The 15,477-nt window shown below is 40.7% G+C and overlaps 1 protein-coding gene across 1 annotated transcript; it reads right to left on the reverse strand.

The window, feature by feature from the left end:
• Nucleotides 1–1,946: 1,946 nt before the first annotated feature.
• On the reverse strand, nt 1,947–11,078 carry LOC102231385 (glutathione hydrolase 1 proenzyme-like). The gene is made up of 12 exons (XM_005815925.2): nt 10,876–11,078; nt 10,650–10,780; nt 10,475–10,564; nt 9,967–10,159; nt 8,685–8,845; nt 7,497–7,646; nt 5,890–6,026; nt 5,562–5,749; nt 5,344–5,471; nt 3,981–4,093; nt 3,781–3,894; nt 1,947–2,959 (listed from the first exon to the last, which is right to left on the reverse strand). Exons 1-12 carry the CDS (start codon nt 11,067–11,069, stop codon nt 2,813–2,815), a joined length of 1,746 nt encoding a protein of 581 aa, XP_005815982.2. The 5' UTR covers nt 11,070–11,078; the 3' UTR covers nt 1,947–2,812.
• Nucleotides 11,079–15,477: the final 4,399 nt, after the last annotated feature.

Below are 15,477 nucleotides of genomic sequence, written 5' to 3' on the forward strand. Positions count from 1 at the left end.
TTTAGAAAGAGCAACTTGTTTTAAGTCAGTAATCCCTAAATATTGGTAAAAGTTTAAAAAAGTACTATTTTAACAGGCAGATTTCACTTTTAATGACACTTTATCCACATTATAAGCAAAAATAATAAAAGTTGGGCTAGTACGTTCTTATCAATATTAAGGAATTATTGACTTAAAACAAGCTCCTACATCTTGCCAAATCGTTACTAGTTAGCTTCATCTTTTTCCAAGTGTACAAAGATATTGTGAACGGAAACTACACCAAAAATATTGTGTAAGATTTTGTGTATTTGGAGTGAACATCTCATTTCTTAATCGTTTCGATTTGAATAGGAGGTTGTCGAGGAACTTGCACCTCAAAATGTTAGTTATATTTCAACAAAACAGAGACAGGAGTCATGAATAAAGAGACGTAAGCGAGAGTCTGTACTTTGTGTCTTGATTTGTGTGGCGTGGATCTGGTTTGAGTGATGAATCATGTGCAGCCGGCCGGGTTGCTACCTGGAGGAAGACGGTGTTTGAAGTTCATCGGGAACAGTCACGGACTCGCTCAATCCTCCTCCATGTTTTGATGAGCGAGGGGCGCAGGGCGAATGTGTTTCAGGAGCCTGGCCGATTTATTTTTGTCTCCAGAATACCGATGAAGCCGTGATGTGATGCTACAGCTCGGACCTGTATTAATCTTTACTCTGTTTTGTTATGGATATTTCAGCTGAAGTTTCTTAATCTCCATCCTCAACGCCCTGGTTTGTTCTCTTGAATTGTCTAAAATGTGTTGCCTTCGCTTCTCTTCCTATGGATTTACAGTTGAATTGTATAACATTGCTGTAGAATAAGCCTCGTTTACCATGCAAATCCCAGAGAGATATAGGATAGAGCTGCCTTTAACAGTGGAGACGTTGGATAGCGAGGTAACTCGTGTGGCCGTATAGTGCCTGGAGTTACATGTTTTAACATGCATTTCACTGCCAGTGCTTCGGGTGTACAGGAGGGAAAGGAGTGTGTGTTCACTGACTTTGAAATTACATTTAGTTTGTGTAAATTGTTTTTGATTTTTTGTTGTGTGTTTTTTACTCTGGGCGTTTGTCAAACAGATTTATAGAAACAAGCCTCCCACTTTATAACTAAGCAATTTACTTGGAAATGTGTAAGAAATTAACTTTCTAAAATAAAAAGCACCTCAAATTTATGACACAAGGCTTTACCTGGAGGCTTCCTAAGCCTCTAAATCCTCTGATAAATGAAAAAAAATCACAACATGCAAAACACAATTGCAAATTACTATAATAATATATGCAAAGGTAAATACCACTCCTACTGTTCCAACACAGTGTTTAACAGGATGGAAGATGATTTTTTATCATTTTCCAAGTCTGAGTAACTAGAAAATGCTACTAAAATGAATGGGTCTCCAAGACAAAATTAATTCTAGTTTCAAAAAGGTTTTTAAAAAATTGATAAAAACTAAATATTTCCTGTTGATTCTTACTTGGATAACTACCAACGGTTCTCCACAACTCGAGATTTCTTCCCAGCTCACTGATAGAGAAACACAATCATTCAAATAAAGAACATTGCGTTGCTGTTTTTTTTGTTTGTTTGCCTCCCGGCCTTTAAGCTCCTTGCTTTTAAACCGGATTCCTAGTTTTTGAGTAGGGTATTTAGCAGCAATTTACCAATTTTGTTTATTTTTGTGAAGTGAAGATATTAAATTTCAAACTTTATATATATATATATATAACTTTGCTGCTTTTCCTGGTGCCAAAACCTGATATAACCTTTTACCACAATGATGAATCGGAAGCCAACTTCAATGCTGTGTTATTTTGACTTGTAGTTTAAAGAAATATAAAACCCAATTTGGAAAATGTTTATAATAACATTAAAAACAAGAGTATTGAAAGTTTGTATGGAAACGTTATGGAGGCCCTGTAAACCCTTTTGGAGATGTTACGGGTGTGTTGCGTGTCTCAAACTTCTCTGTCCCATGGTGGTGGTGTATGGAGTGAAAATAGTGTCAAAATGATTTGGTGATGCCTTCAGGGTGAAATGCAGTCTCCGCTTTCCTTCAGCTCTCACATGAGACACACATTTCTGTTTCTCGATGTTTTAATAACAAGCATGGCAACAAAACATAGCATAGGAACAATGCATGTTTAGAAAAATATATCTGCAAATGTTTTCTTATTTCGGAAGATGCTATACATTCACTTAACCTCTCTACGATATTAAACATGAAGAAATAACAATTTCACTGTGGAGTAGAAAACAAGTTGAGCTTCCGGTTTGGTTCGAGGCGGAGCCACCTGAGAAGTCCTCGCTCTGAACTCATCATACCTGCTGGCGCTGCAGCGTTTTACCTGTAGTCCTCTTTTCCAGTGTCATAAGTTACAGTAGAATTACTTTTTATTATTATATTGCAAAACAGGTTAAAACGCCGCATTGACAACTTGCCAAAAGTTGACATTGGTTTCATCAGGCGTTTGTTGGAAATACAGCTGCGTTGCTTCATCAGTGGTTGTCCAGCTAAAAATAGATCCACTTGGAACCTTTGGCTTCTGCTTAAATCCCTAAAAATTTCTTTTCCTGACCAGCATCCGAGAGTTATACTGGCCACGACGTCTTACTTTACTTTAAAACACACACAAAAATAATTTATGTAAGGAGAAGTTTTGCCGAAAAACAGGTCTTAGGACTGAGTCCGTTCCCATGTTCCTGCAGCGGAGGAGAGGCGTCTCTGTAGTGTAAACATAGTTTCCTGTTTCTGTCAGAGTCTCTGTGGAAACTGATCACTGAGGGAAACCGGACAGGCTCAGTATCCGGCTGGATAGCCTCCTTTCCGGGGGTCGGACTCCGCGCAGAGACGCTCTCCCTGCCGAACCACGGCCTGGACCACGGAGTCCGGAGTCCTCAGTGTTTGGGTCACATGGTTCTTCTGTTCCAGCCCCTCCAGGACGCTCTGTGCGGATACAGAGTAATGAATTTCATACGATTATTTCATACGACTATAAACGATCATTTTTTTCAATAATGCTTTTGAAAAAATAAAGCATATTGTGAATACCTATTGTATTCACATATTGTATGTATGTGAATACAATACATATTGTATCACACACAATATGCGTGTGAGTATTTGCTACAGATTAGAGGCATGCGATACTGCACATTTTGATATCGATCTGATATCAAGTGAAACGAGGGCAAGTATCGCCGATACTGATACCAATACTTTTTATTTAATTTGGTTATTTCATCAAACTTGTGAACTTTAGGTGTTTTTACCTTCAAACTATTTTTGTTCAATTCTACAACAAAATTTGAATAAGGTTTATAGGTATCTACAAAATACCTTAACATAATAAGTTGATAAACCAAAACAATATCAAAAACAAAAGTACAAAAAAAAAAAAAATAGTTGAGAGCAAATCCAACCAAACTCTTTCTTGAGGTAGACTGGAGTTCAAATTTCAAGAGGGAAAGTCTTACCAGTCTTACAATGTAAAAATGCTTAGATATAATATATACTTGTTGTTGCGCTGCATAAATGCACCGAATAAAGTTATATTTACTTTTGGAGAAAGTTCATTTTAGGTTTCTGCCTTTTTAAAAGTTTTGCAATACTTGCAATGAGATTTTGCAACAGTTTTACTTCAAACTAACACCAGTTTCAGATTCACCGTAGAGAAGTTACCGAAAGGTCTTTTGACCTTGTATCATCACTGCTAACTTTTCTTTTCTTTCCTGTCGTTTTGCACGCTGCGTCCATGCCTGGCTCACCTTTTCGAAGCCCTGCTCCACCACCGTCATGTTGGGGTTGAGCTGATTGTGAACTCGCGGCTCCATCACAGCTTTTTTTAGGTCATAGTTGAAGAAAAGGGAGTTGAGGATAACCTGTTGCCACCACAACACGCTCCATAAGTTTTGCAGGACGCAGAGTGGGAATCCACAGGAGACGAGAGCGGCTGGGTCATACTCACCAGAGCAGTAGCCGTGGTGATTTTTGTGCCTCCAGATGCTCCTACGACCATCTTCACTCTGTTGTCTTTGTCAAAGATGATTGTTGGACACATTGAGGACAGAGGTCTTTTACCTGCAACAACAGAGAAACAGAAAGTGGTTCTACAGTGCCTTGCAAAATTGCCATTTTTGGTCTTGTTACAATGACAAGCATTTATGTACATTTTTTGGGATTTTGTCCGAACCCAGAGTGTCCAACTGCAGTTCTCAAAGTCAGAAACTGCCTGTTTTAGATGTCTCTGTGTAGAGGTTCCTCCATCTTTTCCCCAGTGTCAGTATTTATTTAAATGTTTTCACATAATATATTTAGAATTTTTCACACAATACATTTAGAATTTCACTCTTTTTTTTGTGGTGGTTATTGCAATGAGTAGTTTACTATTATGGGTGCACACATTTAGTAAACACCTTATGTTTATTTGAATCCTTAACTATTTTTGTTTTGCTGAGTTTGAAGGACTGGCTGGGGCAGAGAGGACTGGTTGAAAGGCAAACCAGGAAGTGGAACAACCCATCAGGCTCCTGGAAGCAGGGGACTTGATGTTGAAGAATCTGCCTCTCTCTACTAATAGCACAACTGCTAAAATATTTTTGGTGATAGGTTGTTTTGTTTCTTACAGTTGTGTTGTAGTCAAAATGTGCTGGTTTGAATTAGTTGTTTACGTTGATGCATTGTTTGTCTTCTCTCCCACTCCTCCTCGTTTGTGCAGGCCAGCCTTTGTGTATAAATCCCCCTGTGTGTTTGTCGTGTGAGGTCAGTTTTGGTTTGCTGTCCTGAGTTAGGCGTGCCTTAGTTGACATTTTGCTATATGTTTGAGATTTGTTGAAAATCTTTTGTGAAGAGTATTTTGAAAAATAAATAGAAAATATTTTTTATATATATATACCTTTGTCCTTGTGCCTTACTGGTTGGACCGTAACACTCCGGATGCCTGGGAAATTGCTTTGTCATCAAACCGTGCTTCCAAATTCTGCACAAGTTCCTCCCTGACCTGCTGCTGTGTTCCTGAGTCCATGTGAATCTGTTGACTCCATTGTTTTCTCTGTCGACCTCACAGAACCGCTGTATTTACAGTGAAATTACATTTCGGACAGGTGGACTCCATTTGAGATCAGGCGACTTTTGTTGTCACTGGATTTGATTTAAGGGTGCGAAGGTAGAGGGGGCCGTATACAAATTCAAACCAGACGTTTCGAATTTTCGTGAAAAGATTGTTTTCTCTTCTAGGTCACAATCATCCGCCGCGCTGTTGGTATGTCACACACAATGCCGAGAAAACACATTGAGGTTTGCTGTAATGTGATTGGTTGATTTGGTCAAACCTGGCTGTATGAAGTTGTTGGGTGACGGCGGGATCCCAAATCCATTGGTCATGTACGGAGAGCTGAAGTCGTCCATTTCATCGTTGAAAATGATTCCCGTGGACCGAGACATGACTTTAGACCCAAAGCTGCGAAGCAAAAGCAACTCTTAGAAAGGTTTTGTTTATCTATCTATCTAAATCAAGAGTCTTAAAAAGTTGAACATTTAGGACTCTCACTATAGATTAATGGTGCTGGTGGCAGCGACTGCACTTCCGTCCTCTGCTATGACAGACAGGTGAGCTGTGCCGTGGTTTTCTGGAACAAAATACTCTGGCTCATAGTAGTTATCTGGGTGGGTTGTGTCATCCGTAATTTTACTCCGTATGCCGTCAGCAAAGTAGTCTGAGGTCATGTTGTGGATCAGCTGAGACGGTGGAGAAAAGGAAAACAAGTCGGTGTTCGAGAAGAAAATAAGCGGGCGTGATGATGAGAGGCTCTCAAGCGCTTGATGTTCCAGTTCAATTGGAAGGGCGTGAATGAAAAGCATGAATCGGGCGAGCTTACATCAGTAATGTTGAGGTACCGGGGGTCGCCCAGTCTGCTTCTCTTGGCGTAGGCGAAGCGAAAAGCCTCGACGATGCGATGGTAGGTCAGAGTTTTTTTCTCGGCTGTTGAGACACTTGTGTCCGTGAAGTTGTACCCTGCAAAAGCAGAAACAATACAGTTATGCAGTTATGTGAAAATTAAACATATACATAGAAACCATATGTTTTCTAACATATTTTGACACAGATGATTTTTTGATCAGTGTTGACAATGCTGACAAATTCCGTTGTTACCAGACATGCTGAAGAAAAGACATTTGAAAACCTTCTTTTGCAAACCCCAAGTTACATTTGTTCAAATGGGACACCGAAAGATTAATTCTGTCACTAATATCACATCAGGTACACATGATCAGAGGATTGCTGCTCTAAATGAGGTTAAATGGTCAGAAATCCTTGAGTTCTGGCCATCCAAGAAACTTAAAAGCTAGAAGCAAGAAGCTAAAGGAAGTCTCGAAAAATCCTAAAATGTTATTACAGAATCTACAGACGACTCTCGTTCATATGCAAGCGGGTGTCAATTTGATCATAGAAGAAACTTTAGATGTTTAAGTTTTATGGGAGATGAGGAGAAAACTTTTGCTCTCCAAGAAAGATATAAAGGTCAGACTGCAGCTTGCAGGAGAGAACATAGACCAGGACCAGAACTTCTTTTTGTTGTTGTTTTTTTCTTGGACAAATCAGTTTAAAGAAAAATTAGTTGGACACCAGAACAGAGGACTTGTTTGGTATAAAATAAACCCAACATTCCAGAAAAGGACCTAACACTTATTTTGAAGTGTCTTGGTTTGGAGATGTACCCTGTAACACAATAGCCGCCCAAAACCCACCAAGAATCGGATAAAAACGCAGAATTTGAAAGTTCTTTGTCTAGTCAAAGTTTAAACCCTGATGTTTTTGAGAGTAACTTAAAATCTGAACGTGAAAGAAACCCCTCAAACGTCTCTCAGCTCAGAGTGAGGGGTGGGACAAACTTTCCAAAGTCAAAGACAGGTAGATGGCTACAAGTAGGGTCTCACTAAAGGTATTACATCCAAAGGTGTCATCACTAGTTATTGGAAGGTAGAGGTGTCCTAACTTTTTCCTTTGCTGGAAAATGCATTTTAGGTTTACGAGTACAACGCATAGATCTTCTAAACCAGATTGACTCACTTTCATTTTGAGGGATAATTAAGAACGTTATCAGACTAGTTATCAACTTGTGAACATTTCCTAATAACAAACAGAATTTTTAACGTCTTATCCTAGCTTTTTTATTCTACATGAATATCATTATATATTCACATTTTACTTAAATTGTTTTATTACTTGCAATGGCTGCGAGTCTACAGGTATGTCCTAGTTTTCCCTTATGCAACATTAATGCTGCAAGGTTATCTCTCTGTTGTTGGGAACGCAGCTTCCCTGCTACAACAGATGGAGCTGCTGTGAGGGTCCATTTCTGTCTGGCAAGCGCAAGTGTTTTCTGCCTCCACAGCAGGCGGGGAAACATTCCCGGGATGACCTAGGGAAACCTGACATCCTTTCTTCCGCATGGCTGCCCAAGCACTCAGCCGGCCTGCTCACCGTCCACTATGTTGAGAATGAGTGCCAGCACTGGCCCGCTGGAGGGGGCGTCTGGAACGTGGATGGTGTATTCCCCAACGTTCAGCTTCAGAGGATTCTCGTTCAGCACAGGCTGGTACTCCAGCAAGTCATCGAGCGTGATGATGCCACCTGGAACACAGATGAAACCGCTGAGAATGCGCTTCAGGTTGGTTTTGTTTTACTCTACGTCTTGATGTGTGTGTTGTTGCAAATTGTTTGCTTGAATAATGTTGAAAATTCCACCCTTTTTGAGTAAATTATCTCGTATTAGGACATTTTGTCATCTCTTAGAAATAAATAAAACTTAAGTTCATCAGAGTTCCTGAGGACATGCAGTTAGCAAACCTTCGCCTTCTGTTTTTTTTTTGGGTTACAAATTAAGATAGTAGGAGAAGTAAAGTTTGCTGTTTAGAAAATTGCAGCAAAGAGTATTATTTTGGGTTCAACAAATCTTTGTAACAGCCATGACATGCTACAGACCTGCCAATCGGATAGTGTTAATGTTGGAAAAAAGCTATCTCTGTCCTATCATCGTAAATTTAAGAGTGTGGAGATGTCGAAGCTGCACTGGGATTTTAAGTGGAACAGTGTGTTTTGTTCAAAGATTAAGATTGTTTTTTATTTTTTTATTTTATAACAAACCCCTCAAGATGGACTTAGCATAAAACCAAGGAGGAATATGTGGAAAACCGCCTCATGGGAACCGTTAAGTACGGTTGAAGGTTTGTGACGTTGTAGATCTGTTTCTCCTCATGTTTTGAATAAAAATAAAGGTGGGCTCTACATGAAAATTCGTCAGCATTGGGAAGTGTACTAAAACATGGCCACATCAACAAAGAAATGGTTCAACAGACATAAACTCAGCCACCTTCTGCTGCTGTCTTGCTCTCATACCAGAAACCTTTAGAGAATTTGCAGAGGAAAACGTAAGAGAGAAGTTGTTTATATTGTTTATAATAAAATGAAAGATGGCTCTCTCTGTATAAGACATGACTGAGTGCTGCCCTGATGACAAAATGAAACTCTGCCACCCACATGTAATTAATCCTACTCAAATAAGAGGTCTATTTTTAAGACTTTGTGCAACTTCATCAGGGCTCCTCTACGTCTGTTTTGATCAATCCCCACTTCCTTTCACTTTAAAAGTAAACACCCTGAGCACAGCACCTGCCGCCTGGATGTCCTCCACGATGCTCTGTGCCATGGTCCCGTTATAAAACACATCAGGCCCCTCGTCCGCTATCCTCTGATACGTCTCAGCCAGCTTTGGGAATTTAACAATATCATTTTCTTTCAGGATTCTCTTTTCAGAATCACAGAACACCTCACTGTGAAAATGACCACAAAAAAAAAAAAAATGCAACAAAATGAAGATGTTACAAGTGTCTGAAGACAGAGAAAATTAAAGACAGCAAGACATGACTGAAAATGTGGAACCCTGAGCCCACAAAGCCTCAGGAGAGAAAAAGCTCCTGTGTATGCAGATTATTACCCATAAAATACTGCTGGGTTATTATTTCTTTATCTCAAATGCTGGGTTCAGGCTGCTGGATCATTCCAAACAAACACATTAGTTCAAACATTGTGACCTGGTTTGTGGGGCTAGAGAGTAGAATAGATGGTTACTAACCGGCCGCCATTTTAAACAAAACTTGAAACGACTTCACTGAACCTATTTGACACAATGAAACAAGTAATGGCAAGATGAGAAAATGATGCTGTTTAAAGATGTTAAGGGTTGGGTGGAAGGCTTTACTTCACACCACACATTACATTTGTTTGATTAAGCTATCAAATGCTAACTATTTTCTAACCAGCTAACTGTTTGCTAACATTATAGCTAACGATTTTCAACATTCAGACTTTGACTGAATGAAGTCAGTGTGGACTGGTGACTTGTCCAGAGGGGCTAGCTAACCTAGCATGCATGTTTCTGAGCCGTGGGAGGAAGCTGGATACCCAGTGAGAAGTCACAAATGGGGGAATGGAGCCGCGGGCCGGGCACCGCCACGGGGAGCGGTCGGTTAAGCGTCTCTATTTATGGCCAACTCTTTGGTGCAAGTGGGAACACAGCTAACTTGAGCTAATCATTTAGCAGCTAAAAGGCTAGTGTAAATGTTCAAATTTACTCTACGGTTTTCATTAAAGTAAAACAACAAACCCACTGACATTTACATTATTATACAAAATCATTTTGCCATCTTACTTTTCCTGTTGGAAAAGGTTCTGACCAGATTGTTGCATAATTCAAATTTGCGGTCGGTGAACAATGATGAGGCTCCTTCTACTATCTTCTCTAACTGGGGGTTTTGAACCAATGTTTAAAACTAACCAACTCCTTCTCTACCAGCATGAACCCAGCATTTACCTGAACAACACAATGCAGCAGTTGCTTCTTTTTTTTTTTATGAACACATTGTCAAAGCCAACTCTTTCTGTTCCCCCTCACCACATGTTGGCATCTCCTTGAATGGATTCTTTGCTCTTAAATATGGCGTGAGCCAGAGCCTTCCCGATGGGGAAACCGTCCCGAGCCAGAGCGATGCTGGGCTCAAACAGCTCCTTCCAGGGAAGCCTGCCGTGCCGTTTGTGTGCCATCTCGTAACCTCGGATCTCTCCTGGGATCGCTATGGATAATCCACCTGTCGTGCAAAAGCAAATTGTGTTTTTGTCAAACATTCCTGATTAAAGTAACAGCACACAAGGCATTGTTGCTTGTCTATATTTAACAGCTGTTGCTGTTTTATTTGAATGATCCTGTTATAAATAGAGCAAGAGATGTGGCAGGAATGTTGCAGAAGACAGAGTACTCCTCAGAAGCTGGGTGGACAACTTTAAGACTAGAATATGTCCACCCTAAATCCTTCTCCTGCTGTTAGGGATTAAAGAGGAGAGACAGAAGCAAAAATGCAATCTGTTGCTGGAAAACACTCTGCGAGCACACAGCTAGTCGGTACCTGTGCGAGAGAGTTTAGTGTTGTTGCCAAACATGTCTTCAGTGGCGTTCATGGGCGCTGTCTCCCTCGCATCTATCGTTTCCACCATCCCTGTTCGGCAGAGAGCGAGGAGTGATAGGAAAGTGCCCGTACTTTTTCTTCACTTGTGACCTCTTGACCTGCTGTACGCACTCACCTGTGGAAGCATTATATATTATAAAGTAGAGCCCTCCCCCGATGCCCATGCTGTGAGCATTCAAAAGGCCGACACATAGCAGGGCGGCGATGGAAGCATCCACAGCTGAGCCATTTCTCTTCAAAATGTCCCTGGAAACACAAGAATGCACTTACCGGATGAGAAGCACACACACACACACACACACACACACGGCTCAACATATGCGCTCTGGCTTTGCTCTTACCTCCCCACTTCTGAGCACTTTCCCGCATCAGCAGCCACGGCGGCCTTTGAGTAGAAGTAGTCTGAGGGGGGAGGCGCGTTTTTCCTCCCTAAGCCCATGAAGACCCCCAAGAACAGGCTCACGGTGGCCACCAGAAGGACCACCACACCAGCAATCAGGGACTTCCCGACCATTTTCCTGTTCGTGAAAATCATCAAACCGCCTTCATCAGACCTGCAGCTCAGGTGGGTAAAGTTTCACCCACAGATTTTGTTTTTTTCCCCCCATAATTTTTAAGTTTGGTCACCTTTGATATGCTGTTATGTTTCACAGGCTGATAAAAAGAGAAAAACATCAAGCTGAAGAGCCGACCAGATCCTGAATGAGCATCAGCTGTAATGGTAAGGTGTTAAAGATGTCTGGCTTAAGCCACTGGGTGCGTCATCCATGTTTTTCAGGTGTTAGCTCACTGTCATACTGTGTTTATTGAACATGTGCTGCGTTTCCGCTGGGTGCTTCAAAAAAGAGGATTACAGATAACGAAATACTGAAAAATAACAGTTATTGCAACTTTCTTCTGTCTTGATACGACCCTGTAATTGAAGATGTGCTCCAAAAGCCAAACTGCTGAATCACATCTTCACACAAATCAGAGGTAGTAACTGTTTAATCTATCATTTCTCAGATAATGACGCGAGTTTTCCAAGTGATGGATGCCTTCCTCTCATTTCTTTAGAGTGAAACTCTTGGGGTTTGTCCCCCAAATCATCCATAACCTTCCATCTCACTTTGCCATCAGTCTGCCACGGCCTGTCAACGGGAAGGTGAGGGTGATCTATTTAAAGTCCTGACTCTGCATTCTGTGATTGGTGATCTTCATGTGTTCGTTCAGCAGCTAACACAGTGTCTTACAAAAGCAAAAACCTCCTGTTTGCACTTTGTGATGCTACAACCACACTCTTCACTGTGTTTCACTGGGATTTTATGTCATAGATCAATGCTAAAATAGATTTTTAGCTTGTGTGTTTCTTTTATTTTTTTTACAAAAATCTGAATCCTCACAGTTGAGAGAAGTTGTCTTGTCAAGACAACTATTAATCACACACTCCTCCAATTAACCCTTTCTGGGTTTTAGGCATAAAGTTGCTGGAAGAAAACCTTAAAAAGTCCTGTTTTCAGTTTGCGATGTAAGGAATGCCACAAACTTTTTAAGAAGAAGAAGAAGCTCTGGCATTAAGAGAGGAAAACTGAACATTTTGGTCTAAACGTAAAACAATGTGTACCAGAAAACTAACACTAAATATACCATCTCCGATTATAAGATCCTTTTTTTTCCCCCTCCCAGAGTTGGTGGGAAGATAAATCACTGCAATCCTGGAAGAAAACTTGCCAGAGGTTGCAAAATATACAAGACAGGGGTGAAGGCTCATGAAACCAAAAATACAGCCAGAGCCCAGTAAAGTCCAGAATTAAATCCAATTGAAAACCAGTAGCATATGTACTACATATTACTGACTCAAGGGGGATTAATAAAAATGCTTTCCACCCTTTTCAAGTTTTTATTTGTAAAGATTTTTGGGGGGAACCCTGCGTCCTCTTTCTCCCAATCCTCACATAAGCACTTTTCAACACTGTGCTGAGGAATCATATAGTTTAAGGCTTGACTAAATGTAAAACAACAAGGGGTGTGAATACCGTCACCACACCCCGTTACCGTCAGCTGTTCCGGTGCACGGCCCTGTTGCTGACCTGCGTTACTCGCTCCTGTCCAGCTGCCGATTGGCTCTAAATCGAATCACTTCTATCTTGTTCTGCGTCTCTCAGGCTCAAAGTCACCCGAAGCAGCGATGTTTATTCAGCAGTCACAGCTGAATTATTTCAAAAGAGGACAATCACATTACTGTGCACTGCAGCAGCAGACCACAGAAGCTTTCCTTAACTATTCTCGCACGTGATTGTCTCTGGATGATTGAACATCTAAATGTTTTTTATCCCCGATCCAGACGCTTACAGCTGTAGGTTTTCTTTTGGATTAACTGGGAAGGACGCGCTCCTTCTCTCTCTGTCTCTCTTCCCGCCATGATTTGCCCCAGTTTGTTTTTGCACAACAACAACAACAAAAAGGTGGATCTTCTGCTCCTGTACGTGCAGCAGCAAAATTTAATCACGAGTCGGCTGCAGTAACATGAACAGCTGGGACACGGCGGCGGCGGCAGCGGAGGAGGGAGGTGGTGATGTCACGTGTTTTCATGGTCAGCTGCTGGGCTGTTAATGACAGGATCTCTGTTGTTATCTCGGCTGTGTTTTATGTGCCAGCAGTGATGAGCGGCTGGGTTTTGAAACCGCATTATCACATCAGGATATACTGTAGATGGCAACATATGCACAGATATTGCTGTGAAGCAGGTGTTACAGATTTCTTCTATTTTTTAATTTTTTTTTTTTACTTAGATGTTTCAGATCATTAAACCAAAGATTAGACAAAGAGAACCAGAGTAAAACACTGAATGCAGTTTTCAAATGATGATTTATTTCTTTTGAAAAGTTGTCCAAACCAACCATGACTTGTGTGAGAAAGCAAACGCCTCCTGCAGTTAATAACAGGTTGTCCCTGATGGCCAAAACTCTCACCAGGCATCAGAGTAAAACCAATAAATAAGTCTTTCACCTTGCTGTGGAGGAAGTGTGGCCCATTCCTGAATGCAAAATTGTTTTAGTACAGCAACACTGGCTTGATTTTGAGAACGAACAGCCAGTTTAATATCATGCTGCCACGTCACAGTCAGATTCATGCTACCGACTTTGAATAGGCCACCCCCAAAACCTTTATTTTGTGTCGTCTGAACCATTCAGTGGTGGATTTACTGCTAGTTAACCCACGCATTCATGAACTATAGGTCATAAAAGCATCGGCCATGCGTCCATCAGTTACAGCAAGCGCTGTAGGAGCTGAAGTGAAGGTTTTTTTTTGTTATTGCTGAGTCATGAAATCATGAACACTGGCCTTATCCGCGGCAGATGAGCCCTGCAGTGTTTTAGATGTTGTTCTAGATTCTTTACTGGTTTCCTTAAGGAGTTTTCGATATGCTCCTGGAATAGTTTAGTTAGGCCAACTTACACTTTAAGTTCTCTCCGTTTGTGGACAAAAGCTCCACACCATGTTTTACTAGAATCCCCGTCCCTGAGTCTGTAACCCTTTCCAGACTCAGAGATGTTGTCACCTTTTACCGTAAGGGGTTAAAAAACTACACATAAATCCAGTAGCACAGATCTGACTTACAGAAATATTGTCTTTTTTTAGTGATATTGCCTTACTGTTATATGTTGGCTAGAGCTGAGTGTGCAGAACTCAAAAGAGTCAAATTGAGGTCATCATGCTCATAATCAGCATCCAAATCCATATCAGCAACTGAGGCATGAATGCTTTGCTGCCTCCAGTTGTCCCGTTATTCTGCATGAGCTGTGTGCTCTCTTCACAAACCTGATTTCTTCTGTTGTCCTTTCGAAATGTCATTACCGCATGCTCATGTTTTCCACCCGACAACCTAATGGGTTTAGATGACGAAGCCGAAGGAGAACCGCTGAAAACGGGGCCACGTGTCAGCCAGCACGCACAAAAACGTCTCTATTGAGAGAAATGTGTGTCGTTTCTGCAGCGATGCAAGATTTATGTTCAACTCAAACCGATATAACTCAGGAGACATCATCAGGTCGCATTGTGGAAATATACTTCAAAGCTATTTTTGACAAAATGCTGTGCAATTAGGATCTTCAGGTGGACTTGTCTGATTAAAAACATTTGTCAGGTATTGATTTTGTGTGTTGGAGAATACGCATTAGGGTTCCCAGTCTCAGGCCACGCGCTTAGGAAGCCTTAGGAAGCTCTACTTAAAAATTGTTCATATGTTCTTGCTCCTGTTCTTATCAGAAATGATAGAGAAAGTGTTGGACTGAGCAGAATGACACAGCGCTCTCCTTTTCCTACCGGCTGCTGATCACTGCCAGTCAGCAGGCTGAATGAAGGCTCATATTCTGTTCACTTGCAAGATTTAAATACCATCATTCTGACAGAAGTTATGCAACATCAGCAGATAGCTCTACTAAAATAACCGGCTCATGTCAGCTTTTTAAACTTTTAGTAGTATATGAATTGCAGAATGGCAAGTGTGTAATTTCTCACTTGAAAATTGCTCTTAATCTTTTATTAAATTGTGTTAATGTAGCTGTTTGCCTAGCTACATTGCTAAATTAGCAATCAACAGTAAACAGAAACTGTAAATGGACTAACTATCAGTGCAATAATCTATGTATTATATTAATATCATTAGGATGTTGCTGTCTTTATGTTTTGAACTAGAGCAGTTGGATAATGTTTACATTACAGATATTACAATTTCACTATATTGTGAAATATTAAAGTATTTTTGCACAAAGAGAGAAATTCTCTAACTGTAGATAGAAGGAAAACGAGTTTCTTGAAGAGACTTCTCTATCAAATTGATTGTTTTTGTAATACTTCATTCTGCCACTAGAGGGTTTCCCCTTGAAAGACAAGACCTACAGTTTTTACTGACTGCGTTGTGATTAAAATCGTCTTTAACACATATCCTGGTGATCCATATC

The sequence above is a fragment of the Xiphophorus maculatus genome, chromosome 12 (genome assembly GCF_002775205.1).
Source record: "Xiphophorus maculatus strain JP 163 A chromosome 12, X_maculatus-5.0-male, whole genome shotgun sequence".
In the NCBI taxonomy this organism is placed as follows: domain Eukaryota; kingdom Metazoa; phylum Chordata; class Actinopteri; order Cyprinodontiformes; family Poeciliidae; genus Xiphophorus; species Xiphophorus maculatus.